Genomic DNA, 21,852 nt, shown 5'->3' on the forward strand with positions numbered 1-21,852 from the left:
TCCATTGCTTCCTCATCTGAATAGGCTTTTTATCGTGCATCTGAGGATAACCATATAACCTGTAACAGTAGGGCTTTATATGACCATTCTTACCACAGTAGTGACACTTCCAAGGTACAGTTTTATCAAGCTTAAGCTGGGGTTTCACATGCAGAGGTACATGTCGAGGCAATGAATCTGACACCTGATAATTTCTGGGCTTCTTGAATTCAGTTTGTTTTGCAGCAGACACAAATTTCTTTGAACCTTTCTGATTTTCTTTGTTTGCTGTTCTATAGTCAAAGCCAATTCCCTTCAAACTCCCTCCTTGCTTGCTAGTTTCTTTCAGAATTTCATCAAGCATATCAGAACCACTGTTCAACATTCTAACAGATTTGTGAGTAGCTTCAAGCTTTCTTGTCAGAGTTGCCACTTCCTCTTGAAGTCCTGCATTAATCAACACTAGATTAGCCTTTTCCATAACGTCAGCATTATTAAACTTACTTTGCCATTCCTCCAGATCTTCCTTCAGCTTTGTGCTGAGCTTTTTCAGCCTTTCATTCTGAGAGACAAGTTGTTCTATCTCACTTTGCTTTTCTCTCACAAGTTTACATGCTTCTTCCCACTTGATGTGTAGCAGCTTGTAAGTCTCAGCCAGTTCCTCATCTGTAATGTCCTCATCACTTGTATCAGACTCATAGACGGTTCCAGAGAAAGCATTGACTTTGTTTGCAGATATCTCCTCCTCATCTTCAGTGTCTTCATCTGACCAAGTTACCATCATACCTTTCTTCTGCTTCTTTAGATAAGTGGCGCATTCAGACCTGATGTGACCATATCCTTCACATTCATGACACTGCACTCCTTTATTCTGACCAGATCTTTCTTCTTCTTTGGTCTTCCTCTGTGAATTAGAAAATTTGGGTTTGTTATCGAATTTCATGTCCTGGACATTAGGCCTGGTTCTTTTGTCAATCTTTCTCAATGCTCTGTTGAATTTTCTTGCTAGCATGGCCAGAGCCTCAGAAAGATTTTCACCATCACAATCTTCATCATCACCTTCATCAGTGTTTGACACAAAAGCAATACTCTTATTCTTCTTCTCAGATTTTCCACTCAGTTTCAACTCAAATGTCTGCAAAGAGCCAATAAGTTCATCAACCTTCATGTTCTCAATGTCTTGAGCCTCCTCAATTGCAGTGACTTTCATAGCAAACTTCTGAGGAAGAGATCTCAAGATCTTCCTTACAAGCTTCTCATCTGACATAGGTTCTCCCAAAGCAAATGAAGCATTAGACAAGTCACGGATACGCATGTGGAATTCTGAAATAGTCTCTTCTTCAGTCATCATCAAATTTTCAAACTGAGTAGTAAGCATCTGAAGCCTTGACATCCTTACTCGAGTAGTACCTTCATGTGCAGTTTTCAGAATTTCCCAAGCATCCTTTGCCACAGTACACGTATTGATCAGCCTAAACATATTCTTGTCAACTCCATTGAAGATAGCATTTAGAGCCTTTGAATTTCCAAGGGCAGCTTCATCTTCAACACTGGTCCATTCTTCTTCAGGTTTTTCCACAACAGTAGTAGAGGTGCCTTCAACCTCAGCCTTAGTGGGGTGCTTCCAACCCTTGACAATAGCTTTCCAAGTCTTGTTGTCAATTGATTTGAGAAAGGCTGTCATGCGAACCTTCCAGTAGTCATAGTTAGTACCATCCAGAATGGGTGGCCTATTGACTGATCCTCCCTCCTTGTTATCCATGAGAACTTGAATAAAACTCCCTGGAGCTCACCCAACCAGAACAGGGTGCCTGCTCTGATGCCAATTGTAATTCAGGTTCCCTCTGATACGATTGTCCTGCACGATGCTGGGACAAGAGGTTTGTAAGACCCAAGTTTTAAGCTTAGAATAAGTGGAAGAGACTTCCATTTACGATTAGGCTTGATGTATCGCGAAGGAAAAACCTGAACAAGAGTTTATCGGATGAAATAAATTTATGAAGGAGAAAGTTCAGGAAAAGTCTAAGGATTGTATCAAAATCGATAAAAGGTATAGCACGATCGATTCGCTTAAACCTAGGATAAGAACCTTAGGAAAAGACTATGTTCCACCCTTGGAACACTATAGTAATAAAATTTCCAACAATCTTCCACCCTTGGAACACTGTAGGAATTTAGTCCAAAAATCTTCAGAGAAATGTTAGAACTTCTCTTTTTCCATATATCACAATCATTTCGAGGCGAAACTCTAGGATCTACGAACGTCCGATTCCAATCATCGGAAGTTTGCCGAAACTGAAACCCTGGTATTTCAAAACCCTAGAATCACCCGACAATGAAGACTTTTTCTATTCAGAGCTTCAAACGAAGATTCCACACGCGAAGGCCCACTCTAATCGACGTTCCAAATCTTTCATCAGAAGGAAGTTTCTGCATCCGAGGTCAAAATCAAAAAGTGCATAAAGTGCATTTTAAGCCAGTAAACATTTAAAACAAGCCTCGAAAACCAAAAATCATACTGATATTTCTTTGAAGAATTAGAAGATTCAGCGGGAAGAATATCGTGTCTAAAATACGTTGGAATCAGTAGGAAAAATCGGAATCGCGAAATAATCATTTTCTCGCGTTTTCAATTTCCTATATATAGGACTTCAGAAACTAAGAAAAATCACACCTTCATTTTCTTTCTTCTTCTTCTGCAGACCACGTTCTCTGGTCTTTCTTTTCTTTTTCTTTTCATTTTCTTTGTTGGTTGTGGGTGAGCTTGAGGGAGAAAGGAGGAAGAGTTTTTTTTTCCGGTTCTTGCCTGATCGTTGCTCTGTTCGTTGCTACGCGTAGGCCTCGAGGTACTGATGTTATTTCTTTCTTCTGATCTTTAAATTCCATCGCTTTTTGTTATGTCTTTTTGTGCTCAAGTTTTGAGCTTTTTGTAAAACTGTCCAAATATGTTGATTTTAGTGTCTAAATATATTCTCTTCGTACCCAAGAGTACTTCTAGCGGATTTCATTTTGCCGAATGTCGCCGAAATGCTGCCGAAATTCATTTATGTAGAAAATACCCATTTTTGGCTAAAGTTCCGTCCTTTGGGCTTAAAACTCTCGACTAAGCTTAGCGTTAGTAGGATTAGTCGTCATAATCGTCGTTGGTATCAACCTCATCTAATTTATTTTTCGAAATTCTGATTTTTGAGTTTCCGAGCTAAAAATATTGACCAAAATACCCCTGCGATAGTTTTCGATTCGATAATTTTTCTGAGAGTTTCCCTGGCCTAGATATCGCCTAAGAATACCTAGGAATCGATTTAGATCGAAGGAAAAGTTCGGGAACCCTATTTTACATAGTGGCCGAAACCTATTGCTTAGGGTACCGTGTCCAAAAATAATTTTTGGGTCTCTATGACCTGAGCCATTGAGTAGCTCTTTCGATTGTTGAAATTTTGGCGCTGGTTTCGTGTCATTCCGAGTTCTGTAGCTCGAGTTATACTCGTTTTAGCGAACGAAGTTCTGTTGTCAAATCGTGCCTTAAGAGGAACTCTGAAGCTTTAAAAGCTTTCTTTCCGGTTTCGATTAGCGTTATTAGATAGTGTTACTTCCAGTAGGGCTTGTGTTGATGATTGTGTTTCCTTGTTCTAGGTTCACAACTTCCATGCCCAACTTCTACTCACGAAGGTAAGGGTAACTCGGTTTTAGCGTGTCTTTGAGTCTTGCCTGCTTTTATCGTAAGGGTAACTCGGTTTTAGCGTGTCCTTGAGTCTTGCCTGCTTTTATCGCACTGCATGCGTTTGAGATGAAGATGTTTATATTGATTGGCATTGGATTATGATTATTATGCTTGCAATGTTGTATGCTTGCTTATATTGACTGTTTCTGAGGCTTGTGCCAAATGTTTTCTGAAGGCTTCGGCCGAGTAAACTTATTGAGACGTGTGTCTCCGTTTTCTGAGAGGCTTCGGCCGTTTACTGGTTTCTGTCATTAAACTGAGTTGGTATGCAATTGAATTGAGTTATGTTCGTTGATAAAATGAATAACATGTGGTTACTCCGAATTGATCATTGGTTTGGGCGTTGTTGTTAACTGACTTGGCATATAGGCTTTGGTCCTTAAGTGGCGATGAGGTGGGTGTGGTCCCACGTGATTGTCCCGTCTTTCGAGGCGTTATAAAGTGGCAATGAGGTGGGTGTGGTCCCGCGGGATTGTCCCATCTTTCGAGATGTTCTAAAGTGGCGATGAGGTGGGTGTGGTCCCACGCGATTGTCCCGTCCGGAGTGGCGTTAAGTGGCAATGAGGTGGGTGTGGTCCCGCGTGATTGTCCCGTCTTGAGAGACGTTGCTGATCGATCCATTTTGGTAGAAACATATAGTTGCATTATAGGGAACTAACACCTAACCCTATGTTGTTGGATTTTAGTTATTAGTTTATTGATATCTGATTTGATGTTATATGTTAGGTTGTCGATATCTGAATTGATGTTATATGTTAGGTTGTCGATATTTGAATTGATGTTATATGTTAGGTTGTCGATATCTGAATTGATGTTATATGTTAGGTTGTTGATATATGAGTTTAGTTATGTTGTTGGTTTATTTACCATGATAGGTAGTTAAATTTGAATAGCATGATTTTCTCTTTCATACATGGTAATTGTATGGAGTTAACCCTTTCTATTTGCTACTTGTTGTTTGGGCGCTTAACGCTATTAGGCGATGGAGAGCCTTCCGCTGAAGCTTAGCTGTTCAAGTTGGAGACCGTGACCGTGGGCGGTCGAGTAGAGGTGGATGAAGCAGTTGCTTCTCCCTTTTTGGTGGACTATGTCTGAGTTTCTTTTTCCTTCTGAAAACTCTGTTGTTTAAACCTTATATTCGCCACTTGTCTAAGTGAGCGTACTTACTTTGGAAACTTGTTCATGATGATGTATGACACTATTATTATTATGTCGGGAATGGGTTGTTGAATAAAGTCTATGTTATATATTCAATTATGTTCAGCTGTTTCGAAAAGGAAAAAAAAAAATATATTGTGTTTTCTCAGGATTAAGAAATAGTCCTTAGACTTGTTAGGTTACTAATGTGACTCCTCAGTTGAGAAACCGGGGTGTTACAAGGTTCGACAACCGCTTAACAGTAAAACAAAACTTAACAACTGAAACAATAACACACAGTAATTGTTAACCCAATTCAGTTAAAACTTTCACCTACGTCTGGAGGGTTTTCACCCAAAGAAAGGAAATCCATTATCTCAAGATTCAAGAATTACAGACACTCACGAACAGCTCAGTTCATAGTTCACTTCCTAATCTACCCAGTGTATTTCTACTTAGAATCTCAACCTAAGTATGGGAGCCCCTCTCACTTTCTCTCAATCACTGCCACAGTGATTGGTGAACACAAAGAACAAGTAAAGTTTGAATACAATCAAACGACACAGAATCCTTCTTTGCTTTATAGAATCAGTGAGCAAAGACAGATTCACAACTAACAAAGGATAAAGCACAAACACAAATCCTAAAACACTCGATCTCTCTCTATCAGCTTCGACCGTCTTCATGTTTTAGGTCTTCATCCTTTTATAGACTTCAGCAGCGGTAGCATGGGCTTTAGGGTTGGCACGGGCTGAAGAAACAGATTGCAGTAACAGCAATTCAAAACGCAATCTTGATAGATTCGGTTTCTTATTGCACAAGTAAAGATAGAAACCAATCTTTTAACAAAGATTGTTTCAACAAATAACAACCCAACAAATAAACCCTTCTGGAATAGATACTTGCTCCTCAAGTAACTCAAAAACATATCTTCAGTAAATCTTCAGAGGGCCCACAACAGAAACACAAGCTGAGGACTGATGCCCTAGCTTCACGAGATCAGATGTCACGGCATCTGCCTCGACAATCGGTTGTTTTGACAAAATGCATGGCAACATGTTCCAACAGTTAGATTATCTATCTTTGAATTTGTACTTCTTTGTATAATGCACATTGTATTTAGCGTGCTGTATTTTTTGATCTACTTATTTAAAACATTTTCTAAATTGTTGCAGATTCAACAGACTTTCAATGATAATGGGGCAGCAAGCAACAAGTGGAATGCATAACGTTCATATGACATCTTTTTGTTGCTGATATATATATTTCTGTAATCATCAATCTTTGTTAGATTCATTCAGTTTTTCATTGTTGTGTAAACGAATCAAATCTAATTTCAATTGTTATCTATGGTTTTGTGGTAGTTAATCATGTCAATTTCATGTAAAAATAATTGTCATAAAAAATTAGAAAAATCTTTCGCTGTGCAGCGCACGGGTAAAAACACTAGTACTATCTTAAAAAAGGGTGAACCTAATATGCACCAATTTTAGGTGGTGTAATTTTACACCACCTACTTTGACTGGGTATAGCAGGTCAACATATTATTTTTTTAAAGAAAAAATATCATTAAAAATTTGTTATGCATTAAATTTCTTTAAAAAAAGATGTGTTGACCTATTATAGCAGGTTAAAAAAATGGTCTAAAATTAGACGACTTTAAAAGTGGTCCACATTAGGGTTCACCTAAAACAAAATATTTTGCACGAGTGTGTTGTTGGAACTTAATACTTTTCTCTTTTATTTATTGAAAATGAAAATGTGTTGTTGGAAGTTGGAAGAACTGGTTGGTCATATATTAACTGACTCATTGAGGCAGCAAATGAAACTGAACGTTTTTGTTAAGATAAGCTGATAAGTCAATATCAATCCATGACGTCATGCTGCTTCTTCTCTCCCTCTTCCCCTGACATGCTTCCTCACTCTCTCAAACCCTCAATGCCACTCACCACTCCACTTCCAACAACAACAACAAGAAGCTTCTTTAGGAAGAGAACGAGAACTGGGTCTGTAACTGTGAGACCTCTCTTTTGTGCCCTCAACAACAACAACGCTTTGCAGTACAGGAAGCTTGGTGATTCTGACCTCAACATCAGTGAAATCACTCTCGGTACTGTAAGTTTCAATTTCATACAAATTATGTATATTTCTTGTTCCACTTTTTATTTATTAATTTTCTATGATTTTACTATATAGGATTGTTGATGATTTTGAATGGTGTGGAATGTTTCAGATGACATTTGGGGAGCAAAACACAGAGAAAGAATCTCATGACATCCTCAGTTATGCATTTGAGCGCGGTATTAATGCTCTGGACACTGCTGAGGCTGTGAGTTCTTTGATTCTTAATCTGCATTTGCTGATTGTATTAATAACTGTTGGTGTTGGCGAAATATTTGGACTGGATTTTTCATTTTAGAAGGAAAAAAGAAGAACCAGTTTGTGCTAATTTTAGATGTAATGATTATTTTGCTAAGGGATATGTGGTTCAGAAGCACACCACATTCTCTATTGGTCTCATTATCATTATCGCTGCTTTCTTATTGCTCTAGTTTTGATTTTGTAGAACTATATATGTCGGTTTCAATTTTAGAAAAGTGACTACAAATACTCAGTTGTTTTGAAAATATTTTATCATTTTTGTAACTTAATTGTTCTCTTTTGTGTCTGTTCCTGACTGTGTTCTTGCAATTGACTGTCCTTTCATCCTGTGTTCTAGGTGCCATAGGGGATTATGTAATGATGTGTATATCTCTGATCAAATAGCTTAAGTTCTATCATATTATTGTCTTTTTACCCACCATTTTGTTATCTTTTCTAAGTGCATTGACAATTAGTTATTGGTTGCACTTGCAGTATCCAATTCCAATGAAGAAAGAGACGCAAGGAAGAACTGATCTCTATATTAGTAGCTGGATGAAGTCTCAACCTCGTGACAAGGTATTGGGTGTTCAGTTCACAACTCTGTCTAGTCTAATTTTTCTATGTGCTTTTAAGACGGAAAGTATAAAGTCATATTAATTACTGGACAATTCCCATGTACAAAAATGTCATTAAATTTGGACAACTTTTTAGTAGTAACTATCACTTTTGTAGGCCTTTGGAACTTTCAATAAGTTGTTTTTGCATTCTGCGTTTGGAAGAACATATTTGAGCTTATCTTATAACATAAGCTCTTATGCAAGTGTTTGTATAAGCTGTTTTTAAGTTATTTTCATAGTTGCTAAGATTAGCTTATGAATTACTGCTTGTTTTGAACTTATTTTCCTAAGTTGTTCGGATTAGCTTATGAATGACTGCTTTCACCTACCAATAAGCTATTTTGAGCTTATTTCAATAAGCTTCTCAAATTAGTTTATGGATAAGTACTGATGTGAATTGTTTAAACACTTAATTATGATGTTTACTCAAAACACTCCAAGTAAGAAGGCTGATTATAATATTTTAATTTGACACATTTTGTCATATATAAGGTGCTAACTCTGATTCAGGATTGAAATTTGGCTTTCAGCCATTTTGTAAGAATTTTACTGTGGGCATTGCTTGCTGAGCTCAGATTTTGAAACTATTGTGTACCTTCTTCTGTGGATAGATTATTTTAGCAACAAAAGTGTGTGGTTATTCTGAGAGGTCAAGTTACTTACGAGACAATGCAACTGTTTTGCGGGTTGATGCCGCAAATATCAAAGAAAGTGTGGAGAAAAGCCTTAAGCGTCTTGGCACTGATTATATTGATTTATTGCAAATTCACTGGTGAGTTTACAGCATGTAAACATTGATATCATGCTTATCATTTTCTTCTTACTTTATTGGTGGTGTATCTGATTTGAACGCATGTTAATAAATTGGAAACTTGTATTTAGTATGCATTACTAAAATGGTAAGAAATTTATTGTTTTATGTATCTTAGAAATGATATCGGGCCGGACTTATACAACCTGTAGGTGACCTAGATCATGAGTGCAAATTGGAGTGTTAGGATAGTGCTTTTGCAACACAACACACATTATATCAATATTGTCTGTCATTCCCATCCTTTTCCTATAGTTTGGACTTGCATAATAGGTAACTTTTCATATATCTCATTTATATTCCAATTTTTCAGAAATATAATTTCAATTTTTAGCATATCTTATTAAATACACTGTATGTTGCATCCTGAAAAGCAGATGCGTACTGCTCTCATTTTTCTTCTTATCAGCTCATTGGGTTGGGCTGATGATGCTTTGTTAATTGGGTGTGTATATGCATTAACATGAATTTGCGTTATACTATACAATAGGCTCCCCTCATGTAGTGATGAAAGAGGTGATCATAATGTAAGATGTTCAAAGCAAGACCATATGTATAAGAGATATTCAACAGTATGTATAAGGAATAATTATATTTACTTGGTAACTGCACTTGAGATTTCATACTAGTACAATTTTATTATTCTCACCATTCATTTTCCTTTTTAAGTACCTTTAAACCTTATAATTTCAACATTAACATAAGGAGGATGGGGACCATGTGATTGAAAAAAACATAACTCATTAAGTAACCAATTTTGTACTTTAGTCTAAAACATAAATTTTTCTAGAACATTCCTTTATTTCTGTATGAATGCAGACATGCTCATTTGACAATCTTTTTCATTCAATAAAGTTTTGAATATTTATTTACCTGACGTAATTAGACAAGCTGCATATTCTTCTCTTAGCCAGAAAGCTAAACTATGAAGTTTTTGAACTATTCATTTGACTGAATAAATCTGGTTTTCTGCTTCATTATAGGCCAGATCGCTACGTGGCATTGTTTGGTGAGTTTTTTTATGATCCTTCAAAATGGAGGCCCAGCGTGCCATTTGTTGAACAGTTGCAAGCATTTCAGGAACTTATCAATGAAGGAAAGGTGTAATATTCTTTTGTAAAATTACTTTATGCTTTAGATTTTTAAATTCCTACGGGCCTGGTTACTTTCCATTTTCATTTCCTATTTTTTGTTTTAATTTTAAAAATGTTTCGTGTTTTCAATGTTTTTGTATGGCAAACCATGAAAACAATGAAACATTTTTGCAATTAAAACTAAAAACAGGAAATAAAAACAGAAAATAAAGATGGAAAGTAAACAGGGGCTAAAATAGTCTTGTGACTTTTGTTTGTTTATGCTTGGAGAAGCTGAGCACTTTGTTTTATTTGCTAAATATTTGTTTGAACTGAAATCATGTGATATTTTATTGTAATTCGTAACTATGGCTTAATTTTAATGGATCGGGAGAAAGCTCATTGGAGCAGTGGTGGAATCCATTGTTTCCATCTCGTTTTTTCCTTTTTTATTAGACGTGAGGAGCGAAACTGCCATATCCATACCGCACACTTTTATTACTCCATTATGTTCTGTAGAAAATGTTACTCATCCTTGCTTCCAAGTCTGTAAATAAAGATAAACTATGATATACCAAACAACTATCAGCATAAATCTATAACCTTCTAGTTTAACTAAGCTAGGATTCACAACCTCCTCTCATTTTTTTTTTTTTGGGATCCCTTGTGCCAATTATAATGTAAAATTCCTATTTTCTGTTCTTAGTGTCATGTTCTTTCTCTTATACATGTTTGCGGGATTCAGTTTCTTAGGATTTTTGCATGCAACAGGTACGCTACTTAGGTGTTTCAAATGAGACTTCATATGGAGTGATGGAGTTTGTCCATGCAGCTAAAGTTGAGGGGCTTCCAAAGATTGTCAGCATTCAAAACAGCTATAGCTTGCTTTTTAGATGTCATTTTGAACGTAAGTATGATTCTGAGATTGGTTAGATCTCAGAATAGCTATTCTGATTCCTGAATTTTGTCTTGCTTGGTGATGCAATGTTTCAGCACCTATTGTCCTGATAGTTATAAGATTTGTGTCAAATAGCTAAGCTATTTTTCATCATAATAAGATAACACCTAAAGCAGTAATAAATTGTGGAATCTAGAGTCGAAAAGAAACAACGGTTTGCACGTAGATTGTGGAATACTTGGTTGCTTTTGTTACCGGTTCTATATGCTGAATTAATGGAGACATATATCAAACAAATGATTATTGATAACTTGGTTTACTTCTATAGCAAATATGTTGCCTGAGATGCAAGGTTGAAGGTACTAAGAGAAACAGGTGTATTGAGTCAGATTCCTATCAATAATTTCTGCTCCACTCATTGTCCTCATTTCAAATTTGAATTTCACTTTAGTAGAAATTAGTTTTAGTGGGGCAAGTGAGTTAGAATCCTTTTAGAGGGGCAAGTGAGTTTTAATTTCACTGTCCGTAAATTTTCCTGTAAATCTATCTTTCAGTCCAAAGTCTCCCTCTTATGGTAAACACCTTTGTCTGGACGATGTTATTGATGCATGCCAAACTGTACGATCCAGTTCTCAGTGGTTAGCTTAGAATAGTTAGAACAGAAACTGAATTCTGATATCAACAGAATTCAGTTAAAGATTGCTAGCACACAGCTTCTAGTTGATAAGTTCTCTCTTGTACAATTCTCAATGCAATGCAAAATACAGAGTCAGTGGTCAGATTACATTTCGAAACTCTTGAATTCTCTCTATTTGTTTCGCTTATTTTCTGATCTGGTCATTCTTGCTTGGACAATTTACTACGCATTTGCTGATCTCGCATCACCGTATCCCTATCGCCCTTTTAAGCATCTTTAGATTCTTTATTGGTTTAATTTTTTTGCAGTTGATCTCGTGGAAGTTTGCCATCCAAAGAATCACAATATTGGGTTACTAGCTTATTCCCCACTTGGAGGTGGAACACTCTCGGGGAAATACATAGATATAGATTCTGAAGCTGCAAAAAGTGGAAGGTTGAACCTCTTCCCTGGCTACATGGAAAGATACAACAAATCAGTGTCACGGGTACAGCTTAATTCTACTCAATCCTGTATTATGTGGAGTTTAGATTAGCTATGGTAATTGTCATGAACCAACTATCACAAAAAAATTAAGTTGTTGGGTAAATGACACATGAATGATTTTATATTATCCTTTTAAGTTAACACACACTCACACAAGAGCTTATTGGTAGAGTTGTCAATATGAGTTGGAGCCCGCGAACTAACCCAGCCCAACCTGGCTCGTGAGTGGGTTGGGTTGGTAAAAATGTGACAAACGGATCCAGCTCACCTAACTCGAGTTATATTACCTTTTATCATATTACATCTATTAATTTTTATAACCTTGTGTTATTTTTTTTCGAAAAAGTTTTTACTAATCAATTTTATACATTTTTAATATTTTTATTCAGCTCTTCATTTTTTCATTTTAATTTTTTTTAACTTTTACCTCTAACCTGGGGTGACCAAACTTGGGTGAGCCGGGTTGGCCTACTTTGACAACCCTACTTATTGGTAGTCTTAGAGGCTCTGATACCATATCATGAATCTACTATCCTAAAAACTTGGGTGTTCTTGGTTATGCCTGGGTGTCTGGCACTCGAATATAACTTGTAATTTTATTGTGTATGTGGGTTATAGCACCCATTGTGCTATTTTATTAATTCATTTTGGCTTTCCAAAAAAAAAATACTCTCCCAAAAACTAAACTTATTGGGTAAAACGTTTGTGTATAGTTTTATATTGTATTTCTAAGAGTAGCGACTAACGATAACTAATTGAGAACTTCCCTTTCCTCTTTGTTATGCTGGATTTCAGGAAGCAACTATAAAGTATCTTGAGGTGGCGAAGAAGCATGGTCTAACTCTTGTTGAGCTTGCGCTTGGATTCGCAAGAGACCGTCCATTCATGACAAGTTCAATTGTGGGCGCAACCTCCGTGGATCAACTAAAAGAAGACATTGATGCTTTTACAACAACTCAGCGGCCTTTACCAGCAGAAGTCATGGCAGACATTGAAGCTGTCTTCAAGAGATACAAGGATCCTGCTATTCTTTAAAGACTATACTTCTCAATTTTTCATGGATTACTAAATCACTCCTATTGATTTATCCTGTGTCCTCATTTCTCCAATTTTTTTGACAGGATTAAAATAAGAGGACGAGTACATAATAAATCAATACATGAAAACTATAGTGTATTAATAAAACTAACTGCATTACTTACTTCTAAGGGCATTGTTATTGGCGCCACCCCCTTGCATTATGGCATCCCTTTCCCGAAAATGCTCTCTTTGATTTTTACATTCCGCACACTAAACCGTGGAATGTAATTTTGAAATTAATGCACTGCACACACAAAATGGAGCATTACTTTCTTGCTTTCTCTCGGTGATTTTCCCTGTTTCTGGCATTCAGTCCCTTTGTCGTCATCCCTTTAGAGTTTCCTGGGGTTAAGCCTTGTGTTTCTTTATTCTGATTTCTCTGCCAACTGTGTTGATCAGAGCAGTTATAACTCCGTTAATTATAAAAGTTTTAGCAGCACAACTCCAAGACCATAAACTTCACTTTTTGCAGTCAGCACATTTAGACCATAGTACTAAAAATCAAAATCAAATACTCTTGCAGTCCAATTGGCATCCAGAAGAATGTTGGAAGACTTGATATCTCTGAATGATAGATGGAACTGCATAATTAATTGTGGAGGTACTCTACTCCCTGGGAAGCATTTAAAGCAAACTTGATCCTCACTTTCCATGAATGATCATAAGTGCCCCATTCTTCATGTACTCATACGCCAAGAACATCACATCTTTCTCTTCACAGTACCCAATTAGCCTAACCAAGTGCTTGTGGTGTAGGCGTAACCAGAGCCAGAGCATAGGAATTGAGAATCAGGATTTATACCACACTCATTATAAGAAGATTGAACACAATGCCTGGAAGAGTAGCAGGCAGAGGAAGCTCAATCCAGATAAAATCAGAATCAGTCATTGTTAGATCAACTGAGGCCCCAACGGATGGATCATGATTCTCTCTAAGAAATATAATCATTCATTCATATAGGCCCCATCAGATGGATCATGATTCTCTCTTTTAAAGGTTAGCTCACACAACTCTTGTTTTTAAAAAATAATTAGATCTAATGGACGTGATATATTCTTATTTTCTTACATAAAATTACATTCTTTACTTTTATTAATAATTTATAAAGAATAAATTAAAGATATTGAACCGAATGAGTTTGCGTAGTGGTTCCCTTAAACAAGTAGTTGAGAATTTGATTTTCAATTCTTGTGAATGCAGAAAATTCTTTGGCCCCCTATCAGTAGTGTGTTGATAATGAAGCCAATGGTTAATCTCACGGTTACGAGAGGATAACTTGGTATCACCAAATAAATAATGTTATTGTTTAAATAAGCGAGACTGCGACTGCGACTGCGAGAGTATGTATGTTAAAAATAAAATTTTATTAATTTTGAAATTTATTAAATGTATGTAACGGGGTGATGTATAATCAGTTGGTGAATGGGGAAGCAATTTAAGCGCGCCAATATCTCATTCCCTTTCCTTTTACGTAACTTTCGCATCTTCTCTCTCTCTCACAATTGCTGAGACCAATTTTTCCCAGAAATTGATCAACCACTTTTTGATGCAAATTTCACACCCCCTTTTTCCAAGTTTCAATCTTTTTGGCAGTGGCATTCAAATCTTCTTCTGGGTCATTCATTCTCATTATCTTTCTTTCTGGGTTTGAGACATTTTTTCTTCATTTTTAAGAAGAAAAAAAACTTGTCTGGATTATATTTTTCTTGAGAAACTTTTCATCTTTGAGGTTTTAGGAGACTTTGATGAGAGACTCAAGCAGAAAGCATGACGCTTGAGTTTTGTGGTCTCCAGTGGTTTCCTAACAATTACTTTCAGATGGAATGGCAGATCCTGCTAATATTGAACAAGTTAGTTTCACAATCAGATTACTCTTTTTCTCTTAAATTAATTGTTTGGTAGCTGGAAAATATTAGAATTTTTGACTTAATTCATGCAAAGAAAATCATTTTGTTACCATCAAGACCATCATGTTCATGCTTACAATGTTGCAATAGGAATTTGTTACTGATATGATATTCTAAAGATTATGTTACTTAGGCTTTCCACTCACTCTAATTAAATTTCTGTTTTACATTTTCTGAAGGCATTCTTTGCTTTGAAAAAGGGCACTCAGTTTATTAAGTATAGTCGAAAAGGGAAGCCAAAATTTTGTACATTCAGGCTCTCAAGGGTGAGTTTTTTTTTCCAGTGAAATATTTATGTCCAAACCAAAATGCATATGCATATTATATATGTGGAATTTCATTTCTTTGTATGAATGATTTCATATTTAGTGGTATTAGCAGGATGAAACAACACTGATTTGGATTTCTCATGGTAAGGAAAAGAATTTGAAGTTGTCTTCCGTTTTACGCATCGTCTCAGGACAGAGAACAGTAAGTTAAATGCTTGGTCTTTGGACGCTATATTTATGAGATGGTTATTGGTTATGTTAATTAGAACTCAGGTTTCCTTTTAACTTACACTTTGCAGGCTGTCTTTAAAAGATATTTGCGCCCTGAAAAGGATTATCTGTCATTTTCACTTATTTATAAGAACGGGGAACGATCACTTGATCTGGTTAGAAAAGAAACCTTGACTCTCATATTGAACCTAAACTTTTAAATTTCATACAAATTTTGAAATTATTGCTTCCCTTGTCATTTTTCTAGATCTGCAAGGACAAAGATGAGGTAGAGGTATGGCTTACAGGCCTTAAGGCATTAATTTCTACTGGAGAGCGTAGCAGGCAACACACTAGAAGCGATTTAACGGATGTGAGTGCTAGCATTGCTTTGTATCTAGGTTTTGAGTTGTTCTAATCCTGCTACAAATTGTACACCTATTCGTTTCTAAATCTATTGAGCCCTTATGCTATTTCACCAAGTCGTAAGTGTGATTCTCATGCAAGGAATTTATCTCATCCCACATGGCTTCCATCCATTCTTCATTGTACTCAATCCTTCATAGGTTTATCTAAATATTTCAGTTCTCCATTGTTAATCACCAAAACATACTCATAAAGTAGTGTGCCTTTAAGAACATTGTATTTTCTCTAGCGGATTTTCTCCATGTAACAAATTTATTGTATTTAAAACTCTTATTCAATAAATTTATTAAAAAAATGTAGCTGTAGTATGTGAAAAAACCAAATTCTTATTCATAATAAGATTAGATCTATATATACAAGTCAAATTATCTCAGTGCTCAAGATGAGATTAGGTTAAAGTGGTCATTGTAGCTCTGGTTCCATGACAAGGAAGAATTGTGCTTTAGCATAAAGTGGTCAATGTAGCTCTGGTTCTATGACAAGGAAGAATTGTCCTTTAGCATAGAGTGGTTTGGCAAAAACACATGAAAAGGGTTCTTTTTTCTAACATTTATATTGAGAATTTTCGAATGAAGTAAATTTTTTTTTCATTACAGGATAGTGTTGACTTTGCTCTGAATGATCATCCTTTTGGTGGTGGAACACTAGATTTTACTTCAAGCAATCCCCAGGAGAGGTCTTCTTTGGATTCAGGCTCTCGAGAATCTTCAGTGTATTTTGCAAGATCAGATGTGGGGTCAGAATATGCAAATATGCCAATAAGGACAAGTGTTGGAGATGGTTCCCGCGTCAGTGTGTCGAGCATTGGCCACGCAAGTATAGCATCAGGACCAGATGACATAGAATCTCTAGGTGACGTTTTTATATGGGGAGAGGTTTGGGCAGATGGCACTTCATCTGATGGGTCAGGGAGTCAAGTCCCTTCTAAGATAGATGTGCTGACTCCTAAGCCATTAGAGTCTAATGTTGTTCTTGATGTTCATCAGATTGGGCCTGGTGTAAGGCACATTGCTCTAGTTACTAGACAAGGAGAGGTTTTCACCTGGGGAGAAGACTCTGGGGGAACACTTGGTCATGGGCTTGATAAAGATTTTGGTCAACCTCATCTTGTGGAGTCCCTTGCAGTTACTAATGTTGGTTTTGTTTCATGTGGCGAGTATCATACATGTGCTGTTTCTTCATCTGGTGATTTATTCACCTGGGGTGATGGCACACATAATGCTGGACTTCTCGGCCATGGCACCGATGCTAGCCACTGGATACCGAAGAGGGTCGCTGGCCCTTTAGAGCGACTTCAGGTTGTATCTATATCATGTGGCACATGGCATTCAGCATTTGCAACATTGAATGGTAAGCTTTATACCTTTGGTGATGGAATATTTGGTGTCTTGGGCCATGGAGATCGAGAGAGCGTGTCGTACCCAAAGGAGGTACAGCTATTGAGTGGACAGAGGGCTATGAAGGTGGCGTGTGGAGTGTGGCACACAGCTGCAATTATAGAGGTTACGGATCAATCAGGTTCTTCATCCAGGAAGCTCTTTACTTGGGGTGATGGTGACCAATATCGTTTGGGTCATGTTAACAAAGAAATCTACCTTCAACCAACTTGTGTAGCTGCACTTTCTGAGTATAGTTTTCAGCAGATTGCATGTGGACACACTATGACTGTGGCACTGACTGCATCTGGTCATGTTTTTACTATGGGAGGCACAATGTATGGTCAACTAGGGAACCCAATGTCTGATGGAAAAGTGCCGAATCTAGTCCGAGATAAGTTAGTAGGCGAGTTTGTTGAGGAAATATCTTGCGGAACACATCATGTTGCGGTATTGACTTCAAGAAGCGAACTATATACTTGGGGGAGAGGTGCTAATGGAAGATTGGGACATGGAGACACAGAAGATCAGAAAACTCCAACTTTGGTTGAAGCTTTGAAAGAGAGACATGTAAAGAATATCTCATGTGGATCAAGTTTTACTACTTGTATATGCATCCACAAATGGGTTTCTGGAGCTGACCAATCTGTTTGCTCTGACTGTCGACAACCGTTTGGTTTTACTAGAAAAAGGCATAACTGCTATAATTGTGGGTTGGTGTATTGCCATCCTTGTAGTTCAAAAAAGGCGTTGAAAGCAGCATTGGCTCCAACACCTAGCAAACCGCATCGCGTGTGTGATTCTTGTTATGTTAAGCTTAAAGGTTCTGAGAGTGGTAATGCTTCCAATTTTAATAGAGAAATTACTCGTCCTTCCAGTTCCGCATATGGAAGGGAAAAATTTGAGCGGGGAGAGGTAAGGCCTTCGAGAATTCTCTTGTCTCCTGTCACGGGGACAGCAAAATTCCTTGAGATAAGGAGCAGTAAGCATGGAAGTGCACATGACTCTCCTTCCATATTCCGAGCTGCTCAAGTTCCTTTCCGTTTACATTTGAAAGATGTTGTATTTCCAGGTTCGTCGAATTCCATGCAAAATGCTTCCAAGTCTTCTACACAGCCAAGTCAACATCCAATTCCACCTGCACCAGCTTTAAGACCAACATCACCATACTCAAAAAGACCACCGAGCCCGCCTCGTTCTATTTCCCCTGGATTTTCAAGAAGCCTCATTGACAATTTAAAGAAGAAAAATGACAATTTGAATCAAGAAGTGTCCAAGTTGCAAAACCAAGTATATTTTTCATTGTTTATTTTATACAACATTATTCTCTGTGGAACTTAGTATGACCCCCACTAATAAGTTTAATGAGTATTTATTTTCTCACATATAGATTAATCGCTTGAAGAAAAAGAGTGACATGCAAGATATGAAGATTCAAGAGCTTCAGAAAAATATTGAGGAAGCCACCTCATTTGCTGGAGAGGAATCTTATAAGCATAGCGAAGCCAAGTCATTTATTAAGTCCATCGCAGATCAGGTATCTTGTTTCTATATTTTGACATAACAATTGATCTTTTACCTGATAAGGTTTAAACAGAAACTTCATTGAATTCTGTATAATGAGAACACAAACACACATTTCATAGAAACTTTAAAAAAAGCATAATGCACACAAAAACTGGCAGAAATCCTCCCAAAGATTCACCACATATAGTTAAATACCTGCTACATAACTGTTTACCATATAATTGCATTGTTACACAATTAAGTCACTACTAAATTTATGTCCTATCATATAACTGTCTCATTATAATTTTGAGCCTGATGGGAAAGAAAGAGGTTGTTGATCAGGCTTTCAGGTAGGCCATTTAAAATATCTAAACTCGCTTGTACATTTGATTTTGTTTAGTTGAGAGAAGTGGCCGCGAAGTTTCCACCTGAGATTCCTGAGAGTGAAACCTTGAAAGCTGTGCATGCTCAAGCTGAAGATTTCCTTAGGGGAAAATTAGAATTGGAATCTTGCGCGTCTAGCTTTGAGTCTGAGCCACAAAATGCAGCTGATATACCTGCCTCGGATAGCAAGCCTTTGAGCCTGCAAGAGCAAAGAGTGGAGGAAAATGATGAAGCTTCTTCTGGGGTAGTGCCATCTATGGATGGAGGAAATGTTCTTCAAGAAAGTAACAGCTTTGGATCTGCCAATGGAGTGAGTCCACCGAGTGCGGATATTAGTTCGAGATCAGCCGACTCTTATAATACGCCTGCGAATGAAGGAGAAAGAGAAACAACAGTCATTGAACAATTTGAACGTGGTGTTTATCTCACACTCATAGTACTACCTGGTGGTATCAAAATCTTCAAGCGAGTTAGATTCAGGTATGGGAGCTAGTTGCTAATCTGACAAATTTTCACTTATATATTCTTCCTGTACATGTTGAGTATCTCTGAACCATTGTTTTTTACTAGTTACAACATCTTTTTCTGTCATCAAATTACTGACTCTCATCGAATGTATGTAAAAACATATGCATGTGTTTCTATGACTAAAATTGTAACTACATTGTTGAAATCATCATGGTGTGCAGTACAGGTGTTATTATTTGACTAAATTTGGTTCTTGCTAATTTCCCCCATGTAGTTTGATGACAATATGTTAACACCTTGTAAGTTGTATATTATAATCCACTGGTTTATACCATTACGTCGGGGGAGTTTGTTTCAAGCTATAGAATCATATTCCCAGGAATGTATTCTTGGGTAAAATGAAAAATGTTTGGCTTGTATTTATTATTCCCATGAATGTTCCTCTAGAAATTCGACAGTTCCTGGCTCTCCTAACTAATTTCCTAACTTCCCTCCCTTTCTCAAACTCTCATATAGGACTGGGTAACTACCCAGTCAGGTACAACTGACAACTGTCCTAACTGACTCACAACTAAGGGTTATAATCCCCTGCATGCCTTCTTGTTTTCCTCTGGTAGACCCTCACGATAGGACCTACTCCTATCGAAGTTTTAGTGTAAAATAATTTTCATTCCCTTTGGAATGTAAGATTCTCTCTCTGTGATATGGGAATGAAATTTATGGAAAACATAGGTAAGTTATATTTCTGGGAATCCATCATACCCAGGAATAAATTTTTTGAAGCTTGTACAAAAACCTAGAAATGTTACATTCCTAACCTCACTTCCCCATGAATGTTTTGAGATCCCTTGAAACGAACGCCCCCTTTGAGTATTGGTTTTCTTATTTCAGTTCTTGCTATTTTCTTTTTTTCTCCTTTAATTGTTTTTGACTTTCCCTTTTTGAGTGCAGTAGGCGAAGATTCAGTGAGCAACAGGCAGAAGAATGGTGGATCCATAACAAAGATAGGGTGCTTAGTAAATACAATCCAGCAGCTATAATGAATGCAATTACAGGGTCACCTATCAGCCCACCTCAAGATGAAGAGAATGTTGAGGCATTAGCTTCTTCCTAAGATTGTCTCTTTGGTCTACAAAGGAATCACCATAGTGTGATGAAATTATCCACAATGGAGGAAGCATCAATCCACCAACTGTAAAGAAATCTATACTAGGAAAATTAGTGCAAAATCTTGGTAGGGTAGGATATGTATTAGGAACAACATGAGGTTTAGAGGTAGCATAAATTTCTTCTCAATTTAACATTCTTTGGATCTCACTCTTTTCTTGTAAACCTTCCAATATAAAAGCCCCTTAAGATTGTATTCTGTCTTCAGATGACACAACTTTCTTTCCTGGTATTGTACATCAGTGTATGTATAATGTAACTCCTCTAACAACTAATAAGTCTAGAGAAGCAGGTAATATATGATGACAGAATGAGGACTAATGTTACATGCAAACTTAAAAAAAAGGAGTAAAAACTCATACTTACTGTTTCTATATATTTGATTAACTAGGACTAGAAGCCAAGAATTTGATTATAACCAATACTGAAACCAAATTCATGTTAAGTTATTCAGTTAAATTTGATGTTGCAGGCTTTTGAATTGGGTAGAGTGGTAGACGGCTATTCCTGATGCTTAAGTGCTTGTTTGGGAATTCTTCTAGAATTGATTTTAGAGGCAAAATCAATTTTAGGGGTAAGCTTCTGTGAGTAACTTCTGGGTGCTAGAATTGATTCTGAGAAATAAGAAATTGATCTAAACATTCTAAAATAAGCCATGAGTTACAATTTTCAACAGAAAGGAAAAGGCTATGTTGTTTGTACTCAATAGACAAATGACATGTGGATCCATTAAACTCTTAATTTCTAAATGAAATTATGAAAAACATATAAAGACTCTACTTTTTGTGGTTGTGGCTTTCTAAGTAAAGTGGAGGTAGGGGCTGGTGCTGGTAGTGGTATGTCTTGTGGCGAGTCACTGTCTTGTCCAATTGACTGCCAAACACAGCCTAACCATTCTAGTTCTATATCAGAGGGGGAAGCAATGGTCTGAAGTCTTCACTTTCAGTGCCAGCTAGTGGCGGTCTTTTTTTGTTCATGTAGTCAATTCAACAGGATACACTCAAATTCCCATTGTCTTCTTTTGGAAGTTGAAAGCAGATGTGTACATAAGATGGTCGTTTTATATTAGTTAGTTAGACTGACACAGAGGGGATAGAGTTCAACTTATGGAAACTCCTTTTTATTAATATAATTCAAATGATTTTTGCCAATGTAGGAGATCTATGATTTAGTATAGAGGGTGGTTGCACTTTAAGCATAGATGGAGTGGTTTAATAGATTTGGTATCACTAAGTTATGACATTCAGATTGAAATTCAAAATGAGTTTAGTGTTATGTAAAACCCAAATTTAATTACATTAATAAATTTTCATAATTGACAGTGAAATTATA

The 21,852-nt window shown here is 36.8% G+C and overlaps 2 protein-coding genes across 3 annotated transcripts; both read left to right on the forward strand.

Annotated features, from left to right (window-relative positions):
• Positions 1-6,644: 6,644 nt before the first annotated feature.
• LOC130723245 (uncharacterized) lies at positions 6,645-12,951 on the forward strand. Of its 2 annotated transcripts, none has more exons than XM_057574219.1 (8): positions 6,645-6,952; positions 7,071-7,166; positions 7,694-7,777; positions 8,430-8,590; positions 9,613-9,730; positions 10,474-10,609; positions 11,546-11,724; positions 12,519-12,951. In XM_057574219.1, exons 1-8 carry the CDS (start codon positions 6,710-6,712, stop codon positions 12,756-12,758), a joined length of 1,257 nt encoding a protein of 418 aa, XP_057430202.1. In that variant the 5' UTR covers positions 6,645-6,709; the 3' UTR covers positions 12,759-12,951. The 2 variants fall into 2 exon arrangements, with proteins under 2 accessions (XP_057430202.1, XP_057430203.1); XM_057574220.1 differs by having other exon boundaries at positions 6,808-6,947.
• A 139-nt stretch (positions 12,952-13,090) lies between these two features.
• Positions 13,091-21,240, forward strand: LOC130723244 (PH, RCC1 and FYVE domains-containing protein 1-like). The gene is made up of 11 exons (XM_057574218.1): positions 13,091-13,404; positions 13,560-13,800; positions 14,005-14,654; positions 14,891-14,977; positions 15,093-15,182; positions 15,280-15,366; positions 15,459-15,563; positions 16,213-18,282; positions 18,383-18,529; positions 18,902-19,365; positions 20,305-21,240. The coding sequence occupies exons 3-11, from the start codon at positions 14,628-14,630 to the stop codon at positions 20,465-20,467; spliced, it is 3,240 nt and encodes a 1,079-aa protein (XP_057430201.1). The 5' UTR covers positions 13,091-13,404; positions 13,560-13,800; positions 14,005-14,627; the 3' UTR covers positions 20,468-21,240.
• The last annotated feature ends 612 nt before the right edge of the window (positions 21,241-21,852 follow it).

The sequence above is a fragment of the Lotus japonicus genome, chromosome 6 (genome assembly GCF_012489685.1).
Source record: "Lotus japonicus ecotype B-129 chromosome 6, LjGifu_v1.2".
Classification (NCBI taxonomy): domain Eukaryota; kingdom Viridiplantae; phylum Streptophyta; class Magnoliopsida; order Fabales; family Fabaceae; genus Lotus; species Lotus japonicus.